Source organism: Salmo salar, chromosome 11, assembly GCF_965601325.2.
Source record: "Salmo salar chromosome 11, fSalSal1, whole genome shotgun sequence".
NCBI classification, from domain to species: Eukaryota; Metazoa; Chordata; class Actinopteri; order Salmoniformes; family Salmonidae; genus Salmo; species Salmo salar.
In genome coordinates, this window is record NC_138301.1 from 40876288 (window position 1) to 40902795 (window position 26508).

A 26508-nucleotide genomic window follows, 5' to 3' on the forward strand; every position below is an offset into this window, starting at 1 on the left:
ACATGCTTTAATTCTGACACCATACATACAGTATGCTAAGCTAATAGAACCACTGAAATTAGCCATAGGATTATTCTAATGTGTGGTGACTGCATTATGAAGAATAAGGGCAAAAAATATGGATAGAGAGCTATGCTATAGCTATGAGAACAAATTGCTCTGCAAATTGCTGTTTCAAAATGGCTTATTTTGCCTGTAAACAGATTTTCTGAACCCCTTAGAATGTGAAGTTGTGAAATACTGTAAGCTGTTCTGAGTGACTGGGTTACAATATACACTTTGGAAAAGAGAGACAGAAAGAGAGACAGAGAGAGAGAGAGACAGAGACAGAGAGAGAGAGAGAGAGACCACACACCGGAGAAATGGAAGGAATTCACACCCTTCTCAGAATGGGCGTCAGGTTGTCAGAGTGGGGGGGAGGGGGGGGGGGGGGGGCTGGATCTCCATGTTATGATATGAACATCTGAGCTCCGGAGCTGGCAGAGGTGCAACAAGTTTTGAACAACATCAACATTCCACACTTTGCACCCCGCTTGTAATGGGTTTGTGTGTGTGTGTGTGTGTGTGTGTGTGTGTGTGTGTGTGTGTGTGTGTGTATCAGCTTGTAATATTTGTATGTATGTATGTATGTATGTATGTATGTATGTATGTATGTATGTATGTATGTATGTATGTATGTGTGTGTATGTATATATATCTGCATGTGTATCAGCTTGTAATGGGTTTGGCAGCTTGGCATGACACAGAGGGGTAGACCAGCCAGTCAGCTTTTCCTTCTGCATGTTTCTAAGTGTGTGTGTTCTTTTGTGATTGGTTAGACTTCGTTGGATCCCCTTGGGATTAGAGGAGTGGGGATAACAGAGATGGCAGAGTGTTGTGAGAGACACGGAGAGGGACCCTGTCGTGCTGCGGGTTCCACACACACACACAAAAAGACATCCACATGTAGATATGCAAACCCACATGTACATAGACTCCACAGACCAACCAACATCCACACGCCAAAAGCCAGCAGATGAACTGGGCCACAAGGCAGTGTCATGGTAATGAGAGGGCTCAGTGCCTTGTGTCTCTCTCTGGTGGCTGAGGGATTAGGCTCTGTTAAAGCCTCTGTGTGTGAGAGAGACTATAGGAGCTGCTGAAAGGAACCAACAATGTAATGTTTCCTCTGCTCTTTGCTTTCCTCTGCTTCCTGTTTGTGGAGAGAGAGAGAAATAGGTCTGGTCGACATCCACTGTGGGCCTCTGGGAACAGGCAGCTGCGTGATTCACACAGACGACACACACACACACACACACACACACAAAACCCAGAAACAACTAGTCAGTCAGAAAGACCATATAGACAAATCTTTTGGTACAGACACAGAGACAAAACCCAGAGACAACCATGTGTCATGCACAGACAGACAGACACAGTCAGATACATCCCGTCCAATCACCAGTCCGTGAGAAGGGGCTACAGATCTGTCTTGGCTACAGTGTTGAAGTCCTACTGGATCTCTCACCTGGTTGAGGTAATGATATTCTTCAGGCTTTTTGAGGTGAAAGGCGCTCCTCTCCTCCTCACTTGCTCCTGCCAGCAGGTAGTAAAACACATGGTAGTTCCTGAAAGGCAAGAAGGTCAGAAAACATTAACACTTTACATCATTGGTTTTTACTAACAAGACAAACAAACACTGGATTGTCCAATAGGGACAAGTTGTCTCATTGAGGGTGTATGGACGTGTTTAACTATTCTTGTGGGGACCAGAAGTCCACTCAAGAATAGTAAACAAACAAAACTTTGACCAACTGGGGACATTTTGTTAGTCCCCACAAGGTCAAATGCTATTCCTAGGGGGTTTAGGGTTAAGGTTAGAATTAGTGTTAGGGTTAGGGTTAAGTGTTAGGGAAAATAGGATTTTGAATGGGACTGAATTGTGTCCCCCCACAAGGTTAGCTGTACAAGACTGAGTGTGTAGCGTTGAGGTCAGAGGGCAGAACCGTGCTGCAGCTGTAGTGGGAGCCTGGAGTCAGACATCTATCTCAATAAGAGCCCCCCCCCCCCATTTTAGCCCCCCCAGAGTGAGGTTAACCTTCGCGACACCATCCAGCCTGCACAGCACATTACTGTCAACCCCACTTTGGGCTGCTGAGAAATGCTTCACACAGCCTGAGCTTGGCTGGGTAATACACCATCATCTAAACTGATTCTGTTGAACACTTGTTGATGTCAAACTGTACTTGATACTTGGCGTTAACTTCCTTTAGGACACAATCATAAACTGTGAAGGACCACAGAATTACAGTGGAAAAGTCCATATTTGTTAAGAGTTTTCAGGATATGGTGAATTGTGAGACAGCTACTTTGCTCTCGAGTGGCACAGCGGTCTTAGGCACTGCATCTTAGTGCAAGAGGTGTCACTACAGTCCCTGGTTCGATTCCAGGCTGTATCACATCCGGCCATGATTGGGAGTCCCAAGGGGGGGCGCACAATTGGTCCAGCGTCTTCCGGGTTTGGCCGGGTTAGGCCGTCATTGTAAATAAGAATTTGTTCTTAACTGACTTGCCTAGTTAAATAAAACGTAAAAAAAATAAAAATAATAATAATAATAATAATAATAATAATAATAATAATAACAATAAGTAAATACTACAGTATTGGAACATGAACTGCAGGAGGCTCCAGTCCAGGTCCACACTTGTGTCAGGATCAATTTGGCACCACATTTCTGTCACTGACCCTGCTGTGACCAACTGAAACTCACACCTACTGTAGGAAAGGACTTTCTAGCACGAATGGACAATTGGATTCCTCGAAGAAAGTGTCAACGTCTAAACGCATTGGTGGTTGGTGGCAGCAGTGGGATCCAAACATGATTGAGTTCACCCTCTGTTTTGAGAGTGTATGTGTGTGTGGTTCTAGAGACACTCAATTTCATGTGACGCAATCATTCCCACATGATCCCTTTTATATAGAATGGAGTTCTTATTCACACTGAGTTGAAGTTCTCGCAGCAAAGACAACCTCAGTGGAAGGATCTGGCCTAGTTTGTGAGAGCTACTCAATTCTGGATTCTAGCTTATCAAATTGTCTCTATATAGACAGTGCGAATTCAGAGACCTTCACTTTTTTACACTGTGGTGAAAATAAATGATTCTCCAACTAGTCATTCATTGTGTATTTGTTTACCCAGTGTGGTTTACTGTGTAAGTGTTCCAACACCACAACATGTACCCAGTCTACAACACGATTATGGAAATGATCAATGTCTGATTCTATGTGAATACAACGTTATGTCCTTAGTGTTCTGCACTAATACGATACTACGGTCCAATAGTGTATGATGATGATTGTGTGTGTGGCAGTAGGATGATTCAGTGTGAATGCTTACCGTTCATTGTGCTCCTGGTAGACCAGTCTTGATTTCTCCAGAAGGTACTTCTCCACATAGGCTCTGGAACAAACAGCACAGACCTGGCGTCAGTCACAACATGGGGGGAATATCGGGACCAACTTGATCAGATATTGGCATTGGACAATGCACTCTGAGCTGCCACCAAATTCACTATGGAGGCTATGTAGAACTGTAACAAGGATGAGTATAGATGTAGAACTGAGGGACTATAGATGTGTTAGCAGGGGACATAGAATAGACAGGGGACACAGAATAAGACAGGGGATGGGGACACCTAGTCAGTTGCGCAACTGAATGCATTCAACCGAAATTTGTCTTCCACATTTACGCTGATTAAGGCAGCCCCCGAACCTCTCTGAATCAGAGGGCTGCCTTAACGTCCACGTCATCGGTGCCTGAATATAGATTCATATAGATGAGGAGCCAGGGGACATAGCCAGTCAACTGGGATGTAGGAGCTGTAGGTCAAACAAGGTAAACAATGACTTGAAATGTAATATCTGAATGGGTCTTTCTCACCCTCGGACAGTGCCACTCTCCTGGTAATTCACTTGGATGAACTTGCCAAAGCGACTCGAGTTGTTGTTGTGGGCAGTTTTTGCATTCCCAAATGCCTGCAGAGGACAGAGAAGAGAGAGGGGATGAGAGCAAATCCATGCAGGCGACACAAAGTTAAATGTCCATGTTGGAAAAGACTGGTAGGGGTGGGCATGTTTGTGGGTCAACCAATCTGGGATAACAACCACCGTGAGCCAACCTCAAGACATTTCTTTGATCAAGTACACCTCAGGGCCATATTTCATTCAGTCTAATAACATGGAATAGATCTTTATGCATGCATTATACAGGAAATGTATCATTTTGCTGACACAGGAGCCTCACCACACAACACACACACACACACACACACACACACACACACACACACACACACACACACAACAGGCTGGGAGCAGCACAGAAACCAACATGTCCTCAGAATGCTCCAAGCAAATGGCCCCAAAATGATGGAGCTGCAGCAAGAAACCCTGAGGGGGGGGGGGGGGGGGGTGGGAGAGTGTCCATTGGGTAATGCAATCCATGTGGACCTGCTGTAACATGTTTAGTGGTGTGCTTTAATAAGAGTCCAGTAATTCCCCTCTGGCTCTGTTTGTGTTGTACAGCTGCCTGGAGGGGAAGTCCTTATTCACCCTTTATAAACCCTGCAGTTATTTGTAGCCTCCGCCGCAAGTAAACAAATTCCTCCGTGAATCACTTTTTGAGCTGCACTTCGTGCATCTGGAATGGGGAGAAAACAACCGGGCCGCTCGGTCCACTCCCTTAGCCTAGCATCGCGACCGCCGTTCACTTCAGCTCGGTTCCTGCTAACACGCGCGCTATTAAAACGGGTGGTTAGCGTGCTAACGCAAGGCGGAGGCGCGCCAGGACGGGTTGAGCCACCGCAGCCTGATGGGCAGAGTGTCCGAGTAAATGGGCCGGAGACCGCGGGAGCACACCTCCCTGCTCTTATTCATACTTCACTGGAGGACGCGCCACTGGCGGCAGAACCCAGGACGCTTTGCTACTGGTAGGGCTGGGCCACACGAACACGTCCGGATCGCAGCCGGCATCAGTGACCTCACAGCTCTATTTGTGACTCGCCCGCCAGACAAACTGTCCACTGGCAGACACAGAGGAAAAGTTAACACACAATGTTCCCATATTGAGCATATTGAGGTGAAACTGCATTAGAGTGCCAAGTCAATACTATTGGAGTACTGGATAGGAGTTGATGATGTGGAAACCAGTCAGGGTGAGATGTTGAAAGGCTAGATGACAGGCTGTGAATGAGATGTGCTCCAGGGAGCTTTAAGACAATCATCAAAGACTTAACGTAGCAGGTTAGGAAAAGGGTTAGGGTTAGCTAAAATGCTATTTCATTTTTACTTTAACTTGACAAAAGCTGTACCCCTTCTAGCCATGACCTAGCTAACCTGCCCCATCCAAAAAGTACAGGTCAGACGTGACAGCCAACCAGCAACCAGTATCCCTACTTCACTTCCTGCTCTATCGAGGAAGAAATGCATCTTGGAACCCACGCATTAATCTGACACATTATTCAAGGTGAAGGAAGCAACCTAGGGTCAAACAGCAGACCGTGGAACATTCCAGGTATTCTTCGATGCTCAAACTTCCACGTTATACATGAGACTGGAGTGGGAACCATTAAAAAGTCTGAATGATTTACTTGGGTGTACCGTGTGTACATCCACCTGGTCTGTGTAAAACCATCCCTAGTTAGAGCGGACACATTTACGGCAGACAACATATGTATTGTTCCGCAGGCTTGGCTAGCTCCATATCTGCCACAGTAAATCTTCCTCAGATAATATTGGGATGAGCAGGACCATGGCTAGCATCCAGCATGCAACAAGAGAGACTTGGTCCTGGTCCTTTAAGAAGCAGCTGGAGAAGTGATCAAAGGAGCAAACTTACAATTCCATTGGTTCACAGGTAGCAGTCTATGACAACTACAACAGGGGTGTGGTCAGAAACAAAAACTGCACTGCCAAACTGTATTATATCAGAGCAGAAATATGCGCTTCATAGCTTTTTTCGATAGGAAACATGAGGGACTGTTTAGCTTCAGTGGAGTGGAGCCAGAGTAGAGAGCGTGCAGGAAGGGTGGGCTGGGATAGTTCCCGAGGGGCCCTTGTCTTGTGCTGCTGTGCTATAAAGGTTATTATAAACTGGGTGGTTCGAGCCCTGAATGCTGATTGGCTGACAGCTGTGGTATATCAGACCGTATACCACGGGTATGACAAAACATTTATTTTTACTGCTCTAATTACGTTGGTAACCAGTTCATAATAGCAATAAGGCCAGAGGGAGTGTGGTATATGGCGAATATACCACGGCTAAGGGCTGTATCCAGGCACTCCGCATTGCGTCGTGCAAAGAACAGCCCTTAGCCGTGGCATATTGGCCATATACCACACTCCCTCTGGCCTTATTGCTTAAGTGTCCTGCCACTGATAGGGACACGCGACCCCTGACTACAGCAACTGCTGTGTGATGTCATGGACTGCAACTGGGCATGGGATCAGAGAGTGAGTGGAGAACAGAGACAGAGTCATAGCACTGTTCTTGTTGTAATCCGTCTCCAGATGCACAGATCTACTTTCCATAGAATACATTAGAAAAGCTGTGGTTATGAGTAACCTAGCACCGAGCTAACGTGACATTCATCAATACACTTTGGAGGCAGGGTTCATTAAAAAGGCAACATGCTGATAAGTGCAAGGGCACAGTAAAGAAGTCCTCCTAATTAAAAATAGAACTATCTACAAAGTAGAAGAGCACATGGACAGATTAGCCACACTGAGTCACATTGACTTCATGATGGATCCTCTTCCTTTCAACAGCAGGGTAAATAATTACAGTTCCAGTCAGATCTTACACATGTGCAACATTCTGTAGGAATTCCATTAGTGCCTCCCATCTGTGGTGGATAATAAGAGCTTTCTATGTCGGGGACACTACAATGTGGGCACTGGGTCACGCAGTGATGAGCGGAGACACAGACCTTAATCATATAGGATGAGTTAATTAGTGACTCCTGCTGAAGGAGAGAGAAGAACAGAGCCGTTGTGTATGTATGAATTTTTAAAAGCACCATTAGGGTCACATTGGGCCCTCAGAGAAGAGAACAAAAGAGAGGCTGAGTTGACAGACAGTGGAGCGACTGCTCTGATGGGTTGCAGCTATAAGCTCATGTTCCATGCTGGGTTGTATTGGGAGTCTCCTGGCCCCATGTGATGCTGATAAGTGAACACAGCAACAACATCCCCATACATGGACTATACATAGTTTATGTGCATTTTCAGGCCCAATACTGCTTCAAGTGATGTAGGCTCATACCTAACATATGGCTGTCTTGTATAGGACAGGTCACCAAGTGTTACAGTAAAAAGGCTACTTACTGAACTTCACTACATGTTGCTCACGTCCATTTCCTCCATGTCTCGTCTTTGGCTGCGTTTACACTAATTGGTCACTAATTGTTCTTTTGACCAATCACATCAGATCTTTTTCAGAGCTGATCTGATTGGTCAAAATAGCAATTAGTGGAGAAAAAAATATCTCAGAATTGGGCTGCCTGTGTAAACACAGCCATTGAGTCTGTAGACATGCAAGGTCTCACTTCTGCTCACTGACTCACACAGCTTCCCTGAACACATCCTATCATTATCCACAATGGTGTGTCTACGACTCACCTAATGCAATCTGAGGGTTCAACAACTTTCACAATAAGATCAAAAACAGTCAATGATGACTAGACACAGCCTGTATCACAATTATGCCACTGGGTGTGTGTGTGTGTGTGTGTGTGTGTGTGTGTGTGTGTGTGTGTGTGTGTGTGTGTGTGTGTGTGTGTGTGTGTAGATCCAGTTTTATGCCACAGCGTGTGTGGGCAGATACGTTTAAAAAATAACCGCTGACGAAGCCTGTCGCCGAAACACGTCCGTTTGCTCTGACCTCTGCTGCTAAAAAAAATACTCAAAAGAATATTCCAGTGAGTTCAGGTTCGTCCTTTTTTCAAATGTTTGCCTTTTGAACCCAGCACCCAAATACCTTTTTCTACTGCAAAAACTTTTGTGAGTTGAGCACACCAATCACTCTTCGCAGATAGTGTTTAACCCAGGCTAATTGCTAACTGTTTCCCCTGTAATCCCACACCTTCTTAGGTCATTCTGGCTGAAGTTGTTGTGGTCAACGTGGTTTGGTTAATCATGGGGTTATATTGAGTCATGTTTCCCCCAGACGGTTTAAAGGGAGAGACATGAATGCAATGGGTTTTAAAGGTAGCAGTTGCTCAAAGACAAAGTCCTAGAGCTCCATGCCAGATTTCCAGTGTGATTCCTTCATATAGCATTTTAAGGTGACAGACTGAGGGATTACAGGTCCTGCTTAAAAAACTGTGAACATTGACAACATTTCTTTACACTACATTTAGGTGCTCTTCTGCAACAAACAAAATATGCTAATCTCCATTATTATGCAATTACAAAGCAATTAGGCCAACTAACACACTACATAACATCATTTTAAACCAATGTTGTTAAGACTAGTTAGAGCATTACTTTACCAGGTGTTACTTCATTAAAAGTGAACATCATTTGGATCTTCAAATAGGGAATGTTAGCCATGCTGGAGGTGACTGGTTGAGTTGGTTAACTAAATACATCTGAGTGATTCAACTAAAGAGATGTATTGAAAAGCCACAACGTGATCCCAAAACCCCTTCGAAACAAAATACTATTGACCCCTTATCTAGAAAATAACGGTTGAAATCTCTCCAACGGAAATTCCCCACAATGAATCTTGCTCTGTGCTTCTTTGTGTTCAATCGGTTCAAACCCAGCAGGAGGAAAGGAGAAGAATTTAAGTTGTGGGTCTAAGGGAATTAGCAGCAACACTAACGCTAGCATGGACTGTGGTAATTTAAGAGAAACGCTGAAAGTCAAGCTGCAACCTCCGGGTGCAATGAAATATGTCCACCCAAAGCTACAAGTGTCACAGGATCTTACAATGGAACAAACTAACTCCTTATGAGGATCTCTCTGCACGCAAAATGACTCTGCGCTCAAATTAGTCATCTACTGACCCTGGCCAACGCAGGAAATTGTGACTTGACTTCGGCATGTTAATAATAGTTTCTGCGTTATTCAAGTACGCAGAGGCACCGGCGTTGACACGAGCGTTGGTCGAGTCCAAAGGTCCGTTTGAACAATCAAGCTCTTCAAACAGAGCACATAAAGATGCCATTGTTAGAGGTCTTCCACATGTGCAGTTCTATGAAGACTGCCGACCCCCCACAACACCCTCTCCCTACCCCCCACAACACCCTCTCCCCACCCCCCACAACACCCTCTCCCCACCCCCCACAACACCCTCTCCCTACAACACCCTCTCCCCACCCCCCACAACACCCTCTCCCTACCCCCTATAACCACCATGCCTTGGAACTTAAGTCAGACTTTACCCCTACCTACATGTAAAAATGACCTGGACTAACCTGTACCGCCACACATTGACTCAGTACCGGTACCCCCTGTATATAGCCTCCAGATTGACTCAGTACCGGTAACCCTGTATATAGCCTCCACATTGACTCGAGTACCGGTACCCCTGTATATAGCCTCCACATTGACTCGGTACCGGTACCCCTGTATATAGCCTCCACATTGACTCAGTACCGGTACCCCTGTATATAGCCTCCACATTGACTCGGTACCGGTACCCCTGTATATAGCCTCCACATTGACTCGGTACCGGTACCCCTGTATATAGCCTATTGTGTTACTTTTTATAGAATTTTTTACTCTAGTTTGTTCAGTCAATATTTTCTTAACTCTATTTCTTGAACTGCATTAAGGTAAGTATTAAGTAAGTATTTAATGGTTAGATCTACACCTGTTGTATTCGGCGCATTTGACAAATAAAATTTGATTTGATAAATGAGGGATGCAAGATAAGGGGCAACCCCATACTCTGTCCCATACTAAGTTCTTGCTTTGAAACCGACAAAAGATTTGAGAACCTTCAACCATGACTTTCTCCATTCAGTTTAAGTGTGGTGTTTACCTTGGTATAATATCTTGGTAAGAATTCTAGAAGATCTGAGACACTGAATTGGTGTGCTGGACACTGGGTTTGAAACTGAAACCACTGAAGAGTTTGTCTGACAAACTCTCTCATAGTGAACCACAACAGGTAGACGCAACCTGATGACTCAACACAGATATGGGCAACATGCAGGGCGTGAAGCAGGGCGTGAAGCAGGGCGTGAAGCAGGGCGTGAGGCAGAATAAAATAAGTGCAAGAGAGAGACAGATGGAGGGTGCAATACAAAAAGAGACAGAAAGAGAGAGAGAACAAGTAAAACAGTTTTTATTGTCACATACACCAGATAGGTGCAGTGAAATGTGTTGCTTACAGGGTCAGCCATAATAGTACAGCGCCCCTGGAGCAAATTAGGGTTAAGTGCCTTGCTCAAGGGCACATCAGCAGATTTTTCACCTTGTCAGCTCGGGTATTAGAATAAGCGTACATTTTTCGGATACTGGCCCAATGGGTCAGAGAGAGACGAGACAGTAAAGAGAAAACAAATAGAGAGGGAGCGAGAGAGTGAGTGAAAGATGGAGAAAGACTGACCTATTCCCCCTAATGCCAGTAGCTCATTATGAGTTAGTTGTGGGACATTATGGAAATGAGTGGGCGTAGTTGAGATGAAAGTCTCTCCTCATCACAACAATCAGCACGCTTGTTTGTCTCCTGGATGCACCATCTGAGACACCTTTCATTTAACGTAAGCCCCTCCGAAGACAAAGCCAAAAATGGCTGCCTAGTTAAGAGTCCCTTGCAATTTGAATACACGTAGAGAAAAAAAACATTTGTTCAGTTCATTTCAATCAGCCAGATTTGCTAGCAGGAAATAAGCTAGCAGGAAACAGATCAGATACTGTACAACTCTCTCCATAATGACAACACTACACCATCCTAACCAATCTCCACATTGCTGACAACACTACACCATCCTAACCAATCTCCATATTGCTGACAACACTACACCATCCTAACCAACCTCCACATTGCTGACAACACTACACCATCCTAACCAACCTCCACATTGCTGACAACACTACACCATCCCAACCAACTTCCACATCATTCAGGCAGCAAGCAACAACCCTCTCAGCTAGCTAGTTAGCACTAGCCACATGAGGCTAGGCAGGCCAAACAGGGAAAGCAAACAATCCTCTCAGCTAGCTAGTTAGCACTAGCCACATGAGGCTAGGCAGGCCAAGCAAACAACCATCTCAACTAGCTAGTTAGCACTAGCCACATGAGGCTAGGCATTCCAGAGGGTGACACAGCTTTCACCACCACCGCTGACAGAGTACCTAGCATTTCACACACACACAGTTACACATCCCTGCACCGCCCCACCGTTTGTGAGAAAAGTGAGAGCGGGGAGAGATGGGGATTACCTCACTGTCTAAAACCTAAAAGGAAGCCACACGGATGAAGTATGTAATCTGGCCTTTATCGGTAAGTGATACTGATAGGGATCTGGAAGTGTCCATTTCCTGTTTCAGTGGAGTGGAAGATGGGGCAGTGGCAGCCCTACAATCTGTGTTGGTTTCCCTGGCCACACACTAGGAGAGGGACCTGACTGACTTTCTCCAGTGAGTCAGCAAAATGATTCACCCCTCCATCCCTTAACTGGAGTAGGGCAGAGTTGTGAGCTTCCTCTGACTGCCCATGTCAGGCATCTGATTCCTGTGGAATCTCACATTCTTTCTCTCTGACTGTCACACATGCACACGCAGACATGCACACGCAGACATGCACACGCAGACATGCACACGCAGACATGCACACGCACCATTTCCTGCTTCTGTCAATATCGCTTCATGTGTAATGAGGCGTAGCACGGTGATGTAAACAGTCCATCCTGCTTCTATAGTCACAGCAATACCACTGACTAAAGGATTAATCCAACTCCCCATAATCTCCTGCTACAGTACTACAGGATTAATCCAACTCCCCCTAATCTCCTGCTACAGTACTACAGGATTAATCCAACTCCCCCTAATCTCCTGCTACTGTACTAAAGGATTCATCCAACTCCCCCAATCACCTGCTACTGTACTAAAGGATTATTCCAACTCCCCCTAATCTCCTGCTACTGTACTAAAGGATTATTCCAACTCCCCCTAATCTCCTGCTACTGTACTAAAGGATTATTCCAACTCCCCCTAATCTCCTGCTACTGTACTAAAGGATTAATCCAACTCCCCTAATCTAGTACCACTCACTAAGGATTAATCAAATGAAGTTTTATTGGACACATACACATGGTTAGCAGATGTTAATGAGAGTGTAGCGAAATGCTTGTGCTTCAAGTTCCGACAGTGCAGTAATATGTAACAAGTAATCTAGCAATTCCCCAACAACTACCTCATACACACAAATCTAAAGGGGTGAATGAGATTACAGTGGGGGAAAAAAGTATTTGATCCCCTGCTGATTTTGTACGTTTGCCCACTGACAAAGAAATGATCAGTCTATAATTTTAATGGTAGGTTTATTTGAACAGTGAGGGACAGAATAACAACAAAAATATCCAGAAAAACGCATGTCAAAAATGTTATAAATTGATTTGCATTTTAAGCAGGGAAATAAGTATTTGACCCCCTCTCAATCAGAAACATTTCTGGCTCCCAGGTGTCTTTTATACAGGTAACGAGCTGAGATTAGGAGCACAGTCTTAAAGTGAGTGCTCTGAACCACAGTTTGTTACCTGTATAAAAGACACCTGTCCACAGAAGCAATCAATCAATCAGATTCCAAACTCTCCACCATGGCCAAGACCAAAGAGCTCTCCAAGGATGTCAGGGACAAGATTGTAGACCTACACAAGGCTGGAATAGACTACAAGACCATCGCCAAGCAGCTTGGTGAGAAGGTGACAACATTTGGTGCAATTATTCGCAAATGGAAGAAACACAAAAGAACTGTCAATATCCCTCGGCCTGGGGCTCCATGCAAGATCTCACCTGGTGGAGTTGCAATGATCATGAGAACGGTGAGGAATCAGCCCAGAACTACACGGGAGGATCTTGTCAATGATCTCAAGGCAGCTGGGACCATAGTCACCAAGAAAACAATTGGTAACACACTACGCCGTGAAGGACTGAAATCCTGCAGCGCCCGCAAGGTCCCCCTGCTCAAGAAAGCACATATACATGCCCGTCTGAAGTTTGCCAATGAACATCTGAATGATTCAGAGGACAACTGGTAAAAGTGTTGTGGTCAGATGAGACCAAAATGGAGCTCTTTGGCATCAACTCAACTCACCGTGTTTGGAGGAGGAGGAATTCTGCCTATGACCCCAAGAACACCATCACCACCGTCAAACATGGTGGTGGAAACATTATGTTTTGGGGGTGTTTTTCTGCTAAGGGGACAGGACCACTTCACAGCATCAAAGGGACGATAGACGGGGCCATGTACCGTCAAATCTTGGGTGAGAACCTCCTTCCCTCAGCCAGGGCATTGAAAATGGGTCGTGGATGGGTATTCCAGCATGACAATGACCCAAAACACACGGCCAAGGCAACAAAGGAGTGGCTCAAGAAGAAGCACATTAAGGTCCTGGAGTGGCCTAGCCAGTCTCCAGACCTTAATCCCATAGAAAATCTGTGGAGGGAGCTGAAGGTTCGAGTTGCCAAACTTCAGCCTCGAAATCTTAATGACTTGGAGAAAGAGGAGTGGGACAAAGAGGAGTGGGACAAAATCCCTCCTGAGATGTGTGCAAACCTGGTGGCCAACTACAAGAAATGTCTGACCTCTGTGATTGCCACCAAGGGTTTTGCCACCAAGTACTAAGTCATGTTTTGCAGAGGGGTCAAATACTTATTTCCCTCATTAAAATGCAAATCATTTTATAACATTTTTGATATGCGTTTTTCTGGATTTTTTTGTTGTTATTCTGTCTCTCACTGTTCAAATAAACCTACCATTAAAATTATAGACTGATCATTTCTTTGTAAGTGGGCAAACGTTCAAAAATCAGCAGGGGATCAAATACTTTTCCCCCCCACTGTATGTACATATAAGTATATGGATGAGGCAGTGTAGTAAATAGTAAATAGGACCCAGCATTGCCATGTCATCTACAGCCACCCACATCACCTGCTGTATTATCCAGTAGTTAAATCATCTATTACCTAGCTGATATTATCCAGATAGAATGTTCTCATATAGCAATGGGCTACAAATAGCGCTAACTACCTAGTTCAGGGTACATGCTTGGATGCATGTTCTAAAGAGCAACGACAGAAAGATAGTTTTGAAAGGTCTTCGTCACAAAAGACATCCATTTAATTTTGCATTATTGTAGCTTTCACTACCACCCGTGAGCTTGTTTAACTGAAATGGCTGAATTCCTTCGAAGCAGGTGGCGTAGTGGATGCGAGGACTCCTAAATTGAAGGTTAGCCGTCTTTGTTTTGAAGTTCCCCACTGGGGTAGAATTCCCTCGCGAGCGCTCCTCATTGAAAGCAGGGGATGTTTTCTGTACTGACTGTACACAAACTCGGCACCAGATGCTTAGGTGTGTGTGTTTGTGTGTTTGTGTGTGTGTGTCTGTGTACAACAATGCTAAAATGTAGGGGTGCTGATGACTGGGCCTGGCTATGTGTGGCCACGGGCATGGAACGGGAGGCAATGTGTCAACACGTCTGGAAGCGTCCAATAAAGAGGTGGTGCGAGGAGAAGAAAGGCTTTAAAACAGTGATGGGCGGGACCTCCTATAGCTGTCAATCACAGACCTGGGCTCTTTGATTTGCGGAGACACAGGAGAGTGATGATGATGCCTTCAGACGCTGGTCTAGGATCAGCTGTTATGTTTTCTCCATGATGATAAGGTTAGGATTGAGGAGTTTAGCTGTTATGTTTTCTCCATGATGATAAGGTTAGGATTGAGGAGTTTAGCTGTTATGTTTTCTCCATGATGATAAGGTTAGGATTGAGGAGTTTAGCTGTTATGTTTTCTCCATGATGATAAGGTTAGGATTGAGGAGTTTAGCTGTTATGTTTTCTCCATGATGGTAAGGTTAGGATTGAGGGAGGGAACTCGCTTCCCTCTTACATTTTACGAAGGAAGCGGGGATAGGGTGGAGGCCAGAGGATATGAGGAACGCCTTGAGATTTACCCCTATCAGTTCTCAATATACACGCATGCAGAACGGTATGTCTGCTAATACAAGGAGATAAAACATAACTGGACAACTAACTGTCACATTCTACTCTGCTTTGGTCTAAAGCAGGGACGGGCAACCTTTTGAAGGCCCCCACCCCCAGCAAAGTTGCCCATCTACACATGGGACCATTCTAGACCTAGCTGCTTATTTTGATATTAGGCAGCCATTACAGCTGTGAATTATTTTGAGTAAGATTCTACTCACTTTGTTCAACTCTTAGAGCAGGGATGGGCAACTGGCGGCCCTCTGATCAATAAAATACACGTGTGAGTACGCAGACTCGCGAGCAACTGCAGCCCCTCATGATGAGTTCAGATTTTTTGTGGCCCCCACCCCCCATTAATGTTGCCCATCCCTCATCTAAAGTGACTCACATGGTCACTCCTGAGGCCCCCTTTCAGCCTCTAGGGAAAGGGAGATACCTAGTCAGTTGTACAACTGAATGCCTTCAACTGAAATGTGTCTCCCGCATTTAACCCAACCCCTCTTCATCAGAGAGGTGCGGGGGGGCAGCCATAATCGGCTTCTGTGTCGTCGGCGCCTAGGGCTTCGCCGTCACACTGGTTTGATTTTCAACACTGCTAAGATGCCAGAGATGTGATGTCATTTTTCACAGCGCATACAGTGGGCTCCCTGTTCTTTAAAGTCATATCCTGGCCAAACATTCACCCCATTATCATTCCTGTTCCTCAACTACAGGTTCCTTGGTTTTAAATCTCTAGATGAGGCATGTGATAAGAATCAAAAATCTGCCATGTTTCTTCACCCGTTGAACTTTTGACCCTTTGTGTGTTTGGTTCTTTAAGTGTGAGAAATGAGAGGTATGTGTCCCCTCTACTAAAGGTTGACACATTCAAACGCAGTTCCTCTCCGAGCTTGTGATTAATTATCCCTCCTTGATCCAGTGTGTCATCTACGACAAACAGAAAACAAATGTGGAGCAAAGAAGCATGGTGGAACATGAATTCTGCCCCAAACAATGATGGAGGTCAGCTGAGAGCAGAAGCTCCTTCTTTGGATACAAACTTTCCCAGGACATTCCAAGATAAACAATAGTGCAGTGTTCAGTGAAAGGAGAGCGAGAGAGAGAGAGAGAAAAAAAACTTAAAACGGTTGAAGGGTTCTTGTTTTGAGCAACCTCTGAGGCATCTTGGAGCAGACAATCCCTGGTAGAAGTTGACCAAGTCACAGATCCAGGACCAGCTTTCCCTCCCTGAATCCTAACTAACAAGGCCTAACTAACAAACTTCAAAACTGACATTAGAGCGGTGTATAAGGGCAACTTCACACAGTTGTTACACCAATACGGTACTCTAACATATCATTCTCATCACAGAATCTAGACTAATATTTTGTAGCTCGTATAAAATTGTAACACTCCAAAAAGGACAAACACTATGTCCTATCTACTTTAAGAGAAGAGGCTGCAGAGTGATCCTCGAATGCACATGACAACCCAGCCCAACGTAGCCAGTTATCACAGGCACAAAGCAGTTAAGGAGATTAGCGCTAGCGCTATCCAGTCATGGTAAACGATGCATTCTGCTAATGCCTCCCTCTATTGACAGCGGTTTCACACAGAGCAGCAGGGTGATGACAAATTAGTTGTGTGCATGCGGGGGTAGTGGAAGCTACCTGGTGTTTAGCAGCGAGCCACGGCCAGCATAACGAGGTAGTGAAAGAAAGCTAACACCTCCCTAAGACCTCACTAACATGAAACTACACAAATAGCATGCAACCTTAGCTTCGCTTTTAGCCTAGCAGCTAAAAGCCAATTTATGCTTGATCCAAAAATGTGGAGCCTCCGGAGGCATGCAGATGACAAATCAAGCTCCATACTGCAGCGCCGGGCGCCTCTCAATTGTTTTAACAATGTGGAGGGATCCATAGAGCATGATTGGTAGGTAGGGGCGGTACACCCTGTATAAACACAAAGTCACTTCCTTGAAAACTTCCTCCACAATAGCTCTGCTCCACTAAGCGCAAGATCGCAGTAAATGCTGTATGGCCACTTCAAATTCCGGATTGACCATGCAGAGCCTTTAAGCCTCCATTGGTTTATAGTTAGGCTATAGCCTGAGGAGGGTGGGTTGCCATGGAAACCCTACTGTTCTAGGCCTATATGTTTATTATTTACCATGAAAATGCCTTAAAAACCTAAATTGAAGGGAAACACTGGTGTCAGAATCACATGATGAGACCATTCCTTCCATTCACCCACAGCCTTAGCTCTGGACTCTGAGTCATCCACCCAACCCACCCACCTATCCACAAAGGGCCGTACTGTCCAGCCAACTGATCTTTCTCAGATAGCAGCTTTGCCAGCAGCATACTACCCTGCATCCCACTGCTGGCTTGCCTCTGAAGCTAAACAGGGTTGCCCCTAGTAGGTCCCTGGATGGGATACCAAGATGCTGTTGGAAGTGGTGTTGGAGGGCCAGTAGGAGGCACTCTTTCCTCTGTTCTAAAATAAAATATCCCAATGCCTCAGGGCAGTGATTGGGGACATTGCCCTGTGTAGGGTGCTGTCTTTCGGATGGGACGTTAAACGGGTGTCCTGACTCTCTGTGGTCACTAAAGATCACATGGCACTTATCGTAAGAGTAGGGGTGTTAACCCTGGTGTCCTGGCTAAATTCCCAATCTAGCCCTCATACCATCATGGCCACCTAATCATCCCTAGCTTCCAATTGGCTCATTCATCCCCCCCTCCTCTCCCCTGTAACTATTCCTCAGGTCGTTCCTGTAAATGAGAATGTGTTCTCAGTCAACTTACCTGGTAAAATAAAGCTAAAATAAAACATTTAATAAAAAGCTCTCAGTGATGCTTACTTGGACAAGACAACCCAACCTTGGCAAAAGCCTGACGGTTCAAATGGTTCATACTGATCAGAGAACAAGCTAATGTTCTATTGTTCCAGAAATAAACAAAGCCATTGATCGACGAGTCTGGTAGCTTGGAGATAGAGAACTGACTAATGTGTCAGAGTACACAGAAAGGGGAACACTCTCTCTCCCTCTCCCCCGCCCTCAGTTACCCCCACTGGTAGTACTGCATAAAGCACTTCCTGGTTGACTCTAAATCCATACAAATTCCTCCGTAAATCCCATGTTACACAACGGATTTCTCAGAAGCGAGAAAGCGGACTATCGATAGCGCTGGATATTAAGAAAGATAGCAGCACCCATCCACTCACTCACTCATACACCCAGGATAGAACCAGACTATTCTGTTGCAGGAAGCTGAAACTGTTACCCTAGCCAGCAGTCTCTTCTGCCCTGCCCTAGAGATCCCCACAGCACTGCATACAGAGTGTGTCAGCACTGCGCAGAGTGGAGATGCTGAGTGTGTGTGTGTGGTGCAGGGATGCAGAGACTTGGCAGGGTGCCCTGCAGGGATAGGCCTGTGTAGCAGCCTGCTGATGTCGAGGCACCCTGGGTAGCAGCACTCCAGTTCTCCTGAGCTGTGTCCATTAGAGGTCGACCGATTAATCGGAATGGCCAATTAATTAGGGCCGATTTCAAGTTTTCATAACAATCGGAAATCGGTATTTTTGGCCACCGATTTGCCTTCCTCCTTTTTATTTATTTATTTAACACCTTTATTTAACTAGGCAAGTCAGATTAAAAACACATTCTTATTTTCAATGACGGCCTAGGAACGGGGGTTAACTGCCTTGTTCAGGGGGGATTCGGGGATTCGTTTTTTGCAACCTTCCGGTTACTAGTCCAACGCTCTAACCACCTGCCTTACATTGCACTCCACGAGGAGCCTGCATGGCAGGCTGACTACCTGTTACACGAGGGCAGCAAGAAGCCAAGGTAAATTGCTAGCTAGCATTAAACTTATATCTTATAAAATAACTATCAATCTTAACATAATCACTAGTTAACTACACATGGTTGATGATATTACTAGTTTATCTAACGTATCCTGCGTTGCATATAATCGATGCGGTGCCTGTTAATTTGTCATCGAATCGCAGCCTACTTCGACAAAGGGGTGTTGATTTAACAAGCGCATTTGCGAAAAAAGCACTGTCGTTGCACCAATGTACCTAATGATAAACATCAATGCCTTTCTTTAAAATCAATACACAAGTATCTATTTTTAAACCTGCATATTTACTTAATATTGCCTGCTAACATGAAATTGTGTCACTGCTCTTGCGTTCATTGCCTGGCTCGTTGCGAACTAATTTGCCAGAATTCTACGTAATTATGACATAACATTGAAGGTTGTGCAATGTAACAGGAATATTTAGACTTATGGATGCCACCCGTTAGATAAAATACGGAACGGTTTCGTATTTCACTGGGGAAAAAAAGTTTCGTTTTCGAGATGATAGCTTCCGGATTCAACCATATTAATGACCAAAGGCTCGTATTTCTGTGTGTTATGATATTATATTCAAGTCTATGATTTGATATTTGATAGAGCAGTCTGACTGAGCGATACTAGGCAGCAGCAGGCTCGTAAGCATTCATTCAAACAGCACCTTGCGTTTGCCAGCAGCTCTTAGCAATTCTTCATGCATTGCTGTTTATGACTTCAAGCCTGTCAACTCCCAAGATTAGGCTGGTGTAACCGATGTGAAATGGCTAGCTAGTTAGCGGGTGCGCGCTAATAGCGTTTCAAACGTCACTCGCTCTGAGACTTGGAGTAGTTGTTCCCCTTGCTCTGCATGGGTAACGCTGCTTCGAGGGTGGCTGTTGTCGATGTGTTCATGGTTTGAGCCCAGGTAGGAGCTAGGAGAGGGACGGAAGCTATACTGTTACACTGGCAATACTAAAGTGCCTATAAGAACATCCAATAGTCAAAGGTATATGAAATACAAATCGTAGAGAGAGAAATTGTCCTATAATTCCTATAATAACTACAACCTAAAACTTCTTACCTGGGAATATTGAAGACATGTTAAAAGGAACCACCAGCTTTCATATGTTCTCATGTTCTGAGCAAGGAACTTAAACGTTAGCTTTTTTACATGGCACATATTGCACTTTTACCTTCTTCTCCAACACTTTGTTTTTGCATTATTTAAACCAAATTGAACATGTTTCATTATTTATTTGAGGCTAAATTGATAGTATTTATGTATTATATTAAGTTAAAATAAGTGTTCATTCAGTATTGTTGTAATTGTCATTATTACAAATAAATAAAGAAATCTGACGATTAAATCGGCAGCGGCTTTTTTTGGGTCCTCCAATAATCGGTATCGGCATTGAAAAATCATAATCGGTTGACCTCTAGTGTCCATACAGCCATTACGAACCACTGTGGGTCGTTCAGATAGAAATCACTTGTGTAGAACAGACATGCCTCCCTGTGCCTCTCTGAGGTGTAGAATAAGGAATCATATTTGTTCTATTCATAGCATTTCTATCGACAACGTTCAGTGCTTTGCAGCCTCCTGGACCCAACCCAGGAGTATAACTCCCTAGTCCCTCAGTCCTGAGGAAGGACTTTATCACTGCAACGCTTTAACCCTCCATCACAAGGACTTGATAACACTATCAGAACCATTACATAACGGACAACAGAAGAGCCATTACAATACAGAACTGATGTAATCTTACAACACCTGACTTCACATTACCATGACATAGCACCACTAAAGCAGGTTAGTTTTCTGGGACAGGCTATGCAGGCCCTGCCGAGCGATCGCCTCGAGGCGGGACAGGCTGCGGCCACTGACACAGAGCTGATTCAGTCTCTCAGTAGGTCTGGGAATATCAGGCTAATGCAGAAGTCCACTGACACAGAGCTGATTCAGTCTCTCAGTAGGTCTGGGAATATCAGGCTAATGCAGAAGTCCACTGACACAGAGCTGATTCAGTCTCTCAGTAGGTCTGGGAATATCAGGCTAATGCAGAAGCCCACTGACACAGAGCTGATTCAGTCTCAGTACTGACTGACTACATATAGTGACAGACTAACCTTGCCACTGGGCAGAACTGACCCAAGTGAATCACTAAGCGCCGCTTGAATCACTCATATTGATCCTAACTGACCAGTCTGGACCGCCCAGCCAGCCTGGGTCTGTGCCAGGCCACTGCAGCAAGGCAGAGATGGCCAGGACTGACTGACCTCTATGGCGAAGTCCAGAGTGGTGTGAGTATTAACATGTGTTAGCGAAGATAATGGTTGAATAGGTTATTTCTATCATCTTACGTCTCATATTCATCTCACTGTGTAGAGACGTACTGTGTAAATGCACATCCCTGTGCAAAAGTGTATTTTTGCCACTGTCTCCATCTGTAGGACTCTGAGGATGCATTAAACACCTATCAAAGTACATTTGAAGCATTGTGGTTCCAAATTGCAATTTCTTTTGAGGTGACATTGATTCATCACAAACTGCCTTAGGTGAAGACATCAGACAAATCCTTAGCGCCTGTCCAGCCAGCAGTGTTCCTGAGGCTTTAACCCTTCAGCGCCTGACCTTCAACTGCAGTACAACGCAGCAGAGGGTGAACGAAAGACCTGCAGGCCTGTGAGTGTGTGTGTAGGCATGTGAGTGTGTGTGCATGCATGTGTGTGACACACTGGTGTTGGCATCTGTTAGTGGTGGACTGCAGTCATAGGCAGGCTGTGAAGTAGAGGAGTGTACCAGGGCCAACTGAACCCCCTAACCTCTACACACACACACACACACACACACACACACACACACACACACACACACAGACACACACACGGGGCCGAACAGAGCCCTTTGTCCTCCACAAGAGCCACAGCTGTTTGAGAAAGAAACACAGGGAAACCAGGGAGAGAAAGAGAGATGGAGCACACCGGGGGCACACAGATACAAAACAGGAGAGCAGCAGCAGAGAGGAGTCAAAGCAACTGATGCAGGATGGGGAGTGATGCAGGATGGGGAGTGATGCAGCGTTGGGAGTGTCTATGCGCATATGGGGGCTGTATTGGCAGTAGCTACAAAGCTGATTGCTTTTCCAGCTTAAGACACACGCCCACAGAGAGACCAGCGAGACAGAGAGAGAGAGACCATATTACGTAAAGTGTGTCCCTATGATGTCTCTGGGGCAGAGTGTCAGCTCCACTAAAGACTACAGAGCCTAAAGAGACAGACAGCAGGCAGCCTGGCCCCCACTCCAACACCACCTAGCCTGGCCCCCACTCCAACACCACCTAGCCTGCCCCCCACTCCAACACCACCTAGCCTGGCCCCCACTCCAACACCACCTAGCTTGGCTCCAAACCATCCGGCCCCCACTCCAAACCATCCGGCCTGATGGATCTATCCGAATAGTGAAAACATTCTGGGAGGAGAGTCGTTAGGTCTGTCTGGTGTAGCGATGGGACATGCTGTTCTTGGTTCAAGGCTAGTCGAGGTTCCAATTGGACAATAAGGCCTATGTCTAGTCTAGATCTCTTCAGGCCACCATAGGGCCGCTGGGATTAGGCTCAATGATGGCACTTAGGTAATATGTCACAATGACCAGAACTGTGAAAAAGAATGGTCCGAAATCTCCAAAAAAGTACAAACTATAGGCTGGGCCAAGACTTATGCAAAAGACACATCTGGACACAGCTTTTTAGCCTTCTCTATGTCAAGCCAATGATGGCACAGTGGATCCACAAGATAACAAACAGTCCTCTAGTCTAGAGCCAAGTCCCTGGACTGACCTGACTCAGAGTGAATTACATCTGCAACCCAAACCCACTGGACTTAATGCTGATCTGTCACTTTCAGTGGAACGTGAGACGCAGGAGTGTGTGGAAAAGAGCCAAAGCACACACATACACACACCCACGCAGAGCAGACTTCCACACATACAGACAGAGATACATGCACATCACATCACATGGACACACACCCACAGTGATGTGTTTGACATTAGCTAAGTAAATGTGCTCCGCTATTTCTGAACAGGCCCCATCTTCTAGCACAAACAATTAAACCCACTCACTCTCAAGGACTGAGTCAACATGGGATTTCTCAACAACTCCAACCATCTTCTTGTCAGCCTGCTGAGGTTTTGTTCCCCTATCCACTTAGCTCCCTTGTGAAAGACACTGGATTTCGTAAAAAAGCAAAGGTTTAAAATAGCTGATTTAGCACAGTGAAATTACACGATGTTGGGGGTCACACACCCGAAGAACATGCCTGACGTTTTACATTCTCCCAAACAATTGTGCTATTTTGTTAGTTTTTGTGTGTTTTGTGTAACTTTTTTAACTTATTTTGTACATAATGTTGCTGCTACCATCTCTTATGACCGAAAATAACTTCTGAACATCAGAAAAGTGATTACTCACCGCGGACTGGAAGAAACTTTTTCCTTTAACGAGTCCGACGAGAAGGATATACTGCTTTCACTGGAACAAGCCCAGATCCCCGTCATTTGCTTAAAGAAAAGACGCAGGAAAAGGGGCCGCAGATCGGGCATCCTTCTGAAGATCCGTAGGCGAGCGAGTAAACTCCCACTGCCATCCGTTCTTCTTGCTAACGTGTAATCATTGGATAATAAAATTGATGACCTACGATTAAGATTATCCTACCAACGGAACATTGAAAACTGTAACGTCTTATGTTTCACAAGAGATGGCTGAACAACGTTACGGACAATATAGAGTTAGCGGGATTTTGCATGCACCGGCAAAACAGAGACGCTACCTCTGGTAATACGAGGGGTGAGGGTGTGTGTCTATTTCTCAATAACAGCTGGTGCGCGTTGTCTAATATTAAAGACGCTCGCCTGAGGTAGAGTACCTTCTGATAAGCTGTAGATCACACTATCTACCAAGAGAGTTCTCATCTATATTATTCGTAGCCGTCTATTTACCACCACAGAACTAAGCTGGCACTTAGACCGCTCTCAACCAACTCTATAAGGCCATAAGCAAAGAAGAAAATGCTCACCCAGAAGCGGCACCCCTAGTGGCCAGGGACTTTAATGCAGGCAAACTTAAATCAGTTTTACCAAATTTTTTACCAGCATCACATGTGCAACCTTCCTGACGGGCTGCCCCAAGGTGGTAAGAGCAGGCAACAACACATCTGCCACGCTGATCCTTAACACTGGGGCCCGTCAGGGGTGTGCACTTAGTCCCCTCCTGTATTCCCTGTTCACCCACAACTGCGTGGCCAAACACGACTCAGGCCAAATGCCGATGACACAACAGTGGTAGGCCTAATCACCGACAACGATGAGTTGGCCTATAGAGAGGAGGTCAGAGAACTGGCAGTGTGGTGCCAGGATAACAACCTCTCAGCGCATGTGACAAATAAAGTTGGATTTGATTTGACTTCAGGACACCCACCAACATGAATGGGAATAGCAGGTATTTTATTGAAAGGAAACACGTTTTTCCAGTGAACTCAAGATTTTATGGCAAAAAGTAAAGACCATACATTGAATACCCATCTACTGAGCGGATGTTCCATCTCTCATGAAAATATAATATCTTCAATGAAATGTTTACAGAAATTGGTCTAAATGGTGCTGCACCTTATTTGACAAATACCCATATGACCAACAAGAAAGTTCACTTTTAAAGTGAGGACATGAAGCTCCACCATGGGAGATCCTCTAGACAAGAGAACGTACAGCTCCACCATAGAGGACCCTCTAGACAAGAGAACATACAGCTCCACCATAGAGGACCCTCTAGACAAGAGAACATACAGCTCCACCATAGAGGACCCTCTAGACAAGAGAACATACAGCTCCACCATAGAGGACCCCTCTAGACAAGAGAACATACAGCTCCACCATAGAGGACCCATCTAGACAAGAGAACATACAGCTCCACCATAGAGGACCCTCTAGACAAGAGAACATACAGCTCCACCATGGGAGGACTCCTCTAGACAAGAGAACATACAGCTCCACCATAGAGGACCCCTCTAGACAAGAGGACATACAGCTCCACCATAGAGGACCCCTCTAGACAAGAGGACATACAGCTCCACCATAGAGGACCCCTCTAGACAAGAGAACATACAGCTCCACCATAGAGGACCCCTCTAGACAAGAGAACATACAGCTCCACCATAGAGGACATACAGCTCCACCAGAGGACCCCTCTAGACAAGAGGACATACAGCTCCACCATAGAGGACCCCTCTAGACAAGAGGACATACAGCTCCACCATAGAGGGCCCCTCTAGACAAGAGGACATACAGCTCCACCATGGGAGATCCTCTAGACAAGAGAACATACAGCTCCACCATAGAAGACCCCTCTAGACAAGAGAACATACAGCTCCACCATAGAGGACCCCTCTAGACAAGAGAACATACAGCTCCACCATAGAGGACATACAGCTCCACCAGAGGACCCCTCTAGACAAGAGAACATACAGCTCCACCATAGAGGACCCCTCTAGACAAGAGAACATACAGCTCCACCATAGAGGACCCTCTAGACAAGAGAACATACAGCTCCACCATAGAGGACCCCTCTAGACAAGAGAACATACAGCTCCACCATAGAGGACCCCTCTAGACAAGAGAACATACAGCTCCACCATAGAGGACCCCTCTAGACAAGAGAACATACAGCTCTACCATAGAGGACCCTCTAGACAAGAGAACATACAGCTCCACCATAGAGGACCCTCTAGACAAGAGAACATACAGCTCCACCATAGAGGACCCTCTAGACAAGAGAACATACAGCTCCACCATAGAGGACCCCTCTAGACAAGAGAACATAAAGCTCCACCATGGGAGATCCTCTAGACAAGAGAACATACAGTTCCACCATAGAGGACCCTCTAGACAAGAGAACATACAGCTCCACCATAGAGGACCCCTCCAGACAAGAGAACATACAGCTCCACCATAGAGGACCCCTCTAGACAAGAGGACATAAAGCTCCACCATGGGAGATCCTCTAGACAAGAGAACATACAGTTCCACCATAGAGGACCCTCTAGACAAGAGAACATACAGCTCCACCATAGAGGACCCTCTAGACAAGAGAACATACAGCTCCACCATAGAGGACCCTCTAGACAAGAGAACATACAGCTCCACCATAGAGGACCCTCTAGACAAGAGAACATACAGCTCCACCATAGAGGACCCTCTAGACAAGAGAACATACAGCTCCACCATAGAGGACCCCTCTAGACAAGAGAACATACAGCTCCACCATAGAGGACCCATCTAGACAAGAGAACATACAGCTCTACCATAGAGGACCCTCTAGACAAGAGAACATACAGCTCCACCATGGGAGATCCTCTAGACAAGAGAACATACAGCTCCACCATAGAGGACCCCTCTAGACAAGAGGACATACAGCTCCACCATAGAG

General features: G+C 45.5%; 1 protein-coding gene across 10 annotated transcripts in view; it reads right to left on the reverse strand.

Annotated features, from left to right (window-relative positions):
• LOC106587854 (unconventional myosin-IXAa) overlaps positions 1 to 26508 on the reverse strand; it is a 183645-nt gene that overhangs the window by 87106 nt on the left and 70031 nt on the right. For all 10 annotated transcript variants that reach the window (XM_082957939.1, XM_082957943.1, XM_082957944.1 and 7 more), the window contains exons 3-5: positions 3921 to 4015; positions 3378 to 3440; positions 1508 to 1607 (exon numbers count right to left, since the gene is read on the reverse strand). In XM_082957939.1, the coding sequence (XP_082814065.1) occupies positions 1508 to 1607; positions 3378 to 3440; positions 3921 to 4015 (258 nt within the window). The remainder of the gene's footprint in view (positions 1 to 1507; positions 1608 to 3377; positions 3441 to 3920; positions 4016 to 26508) is intronic.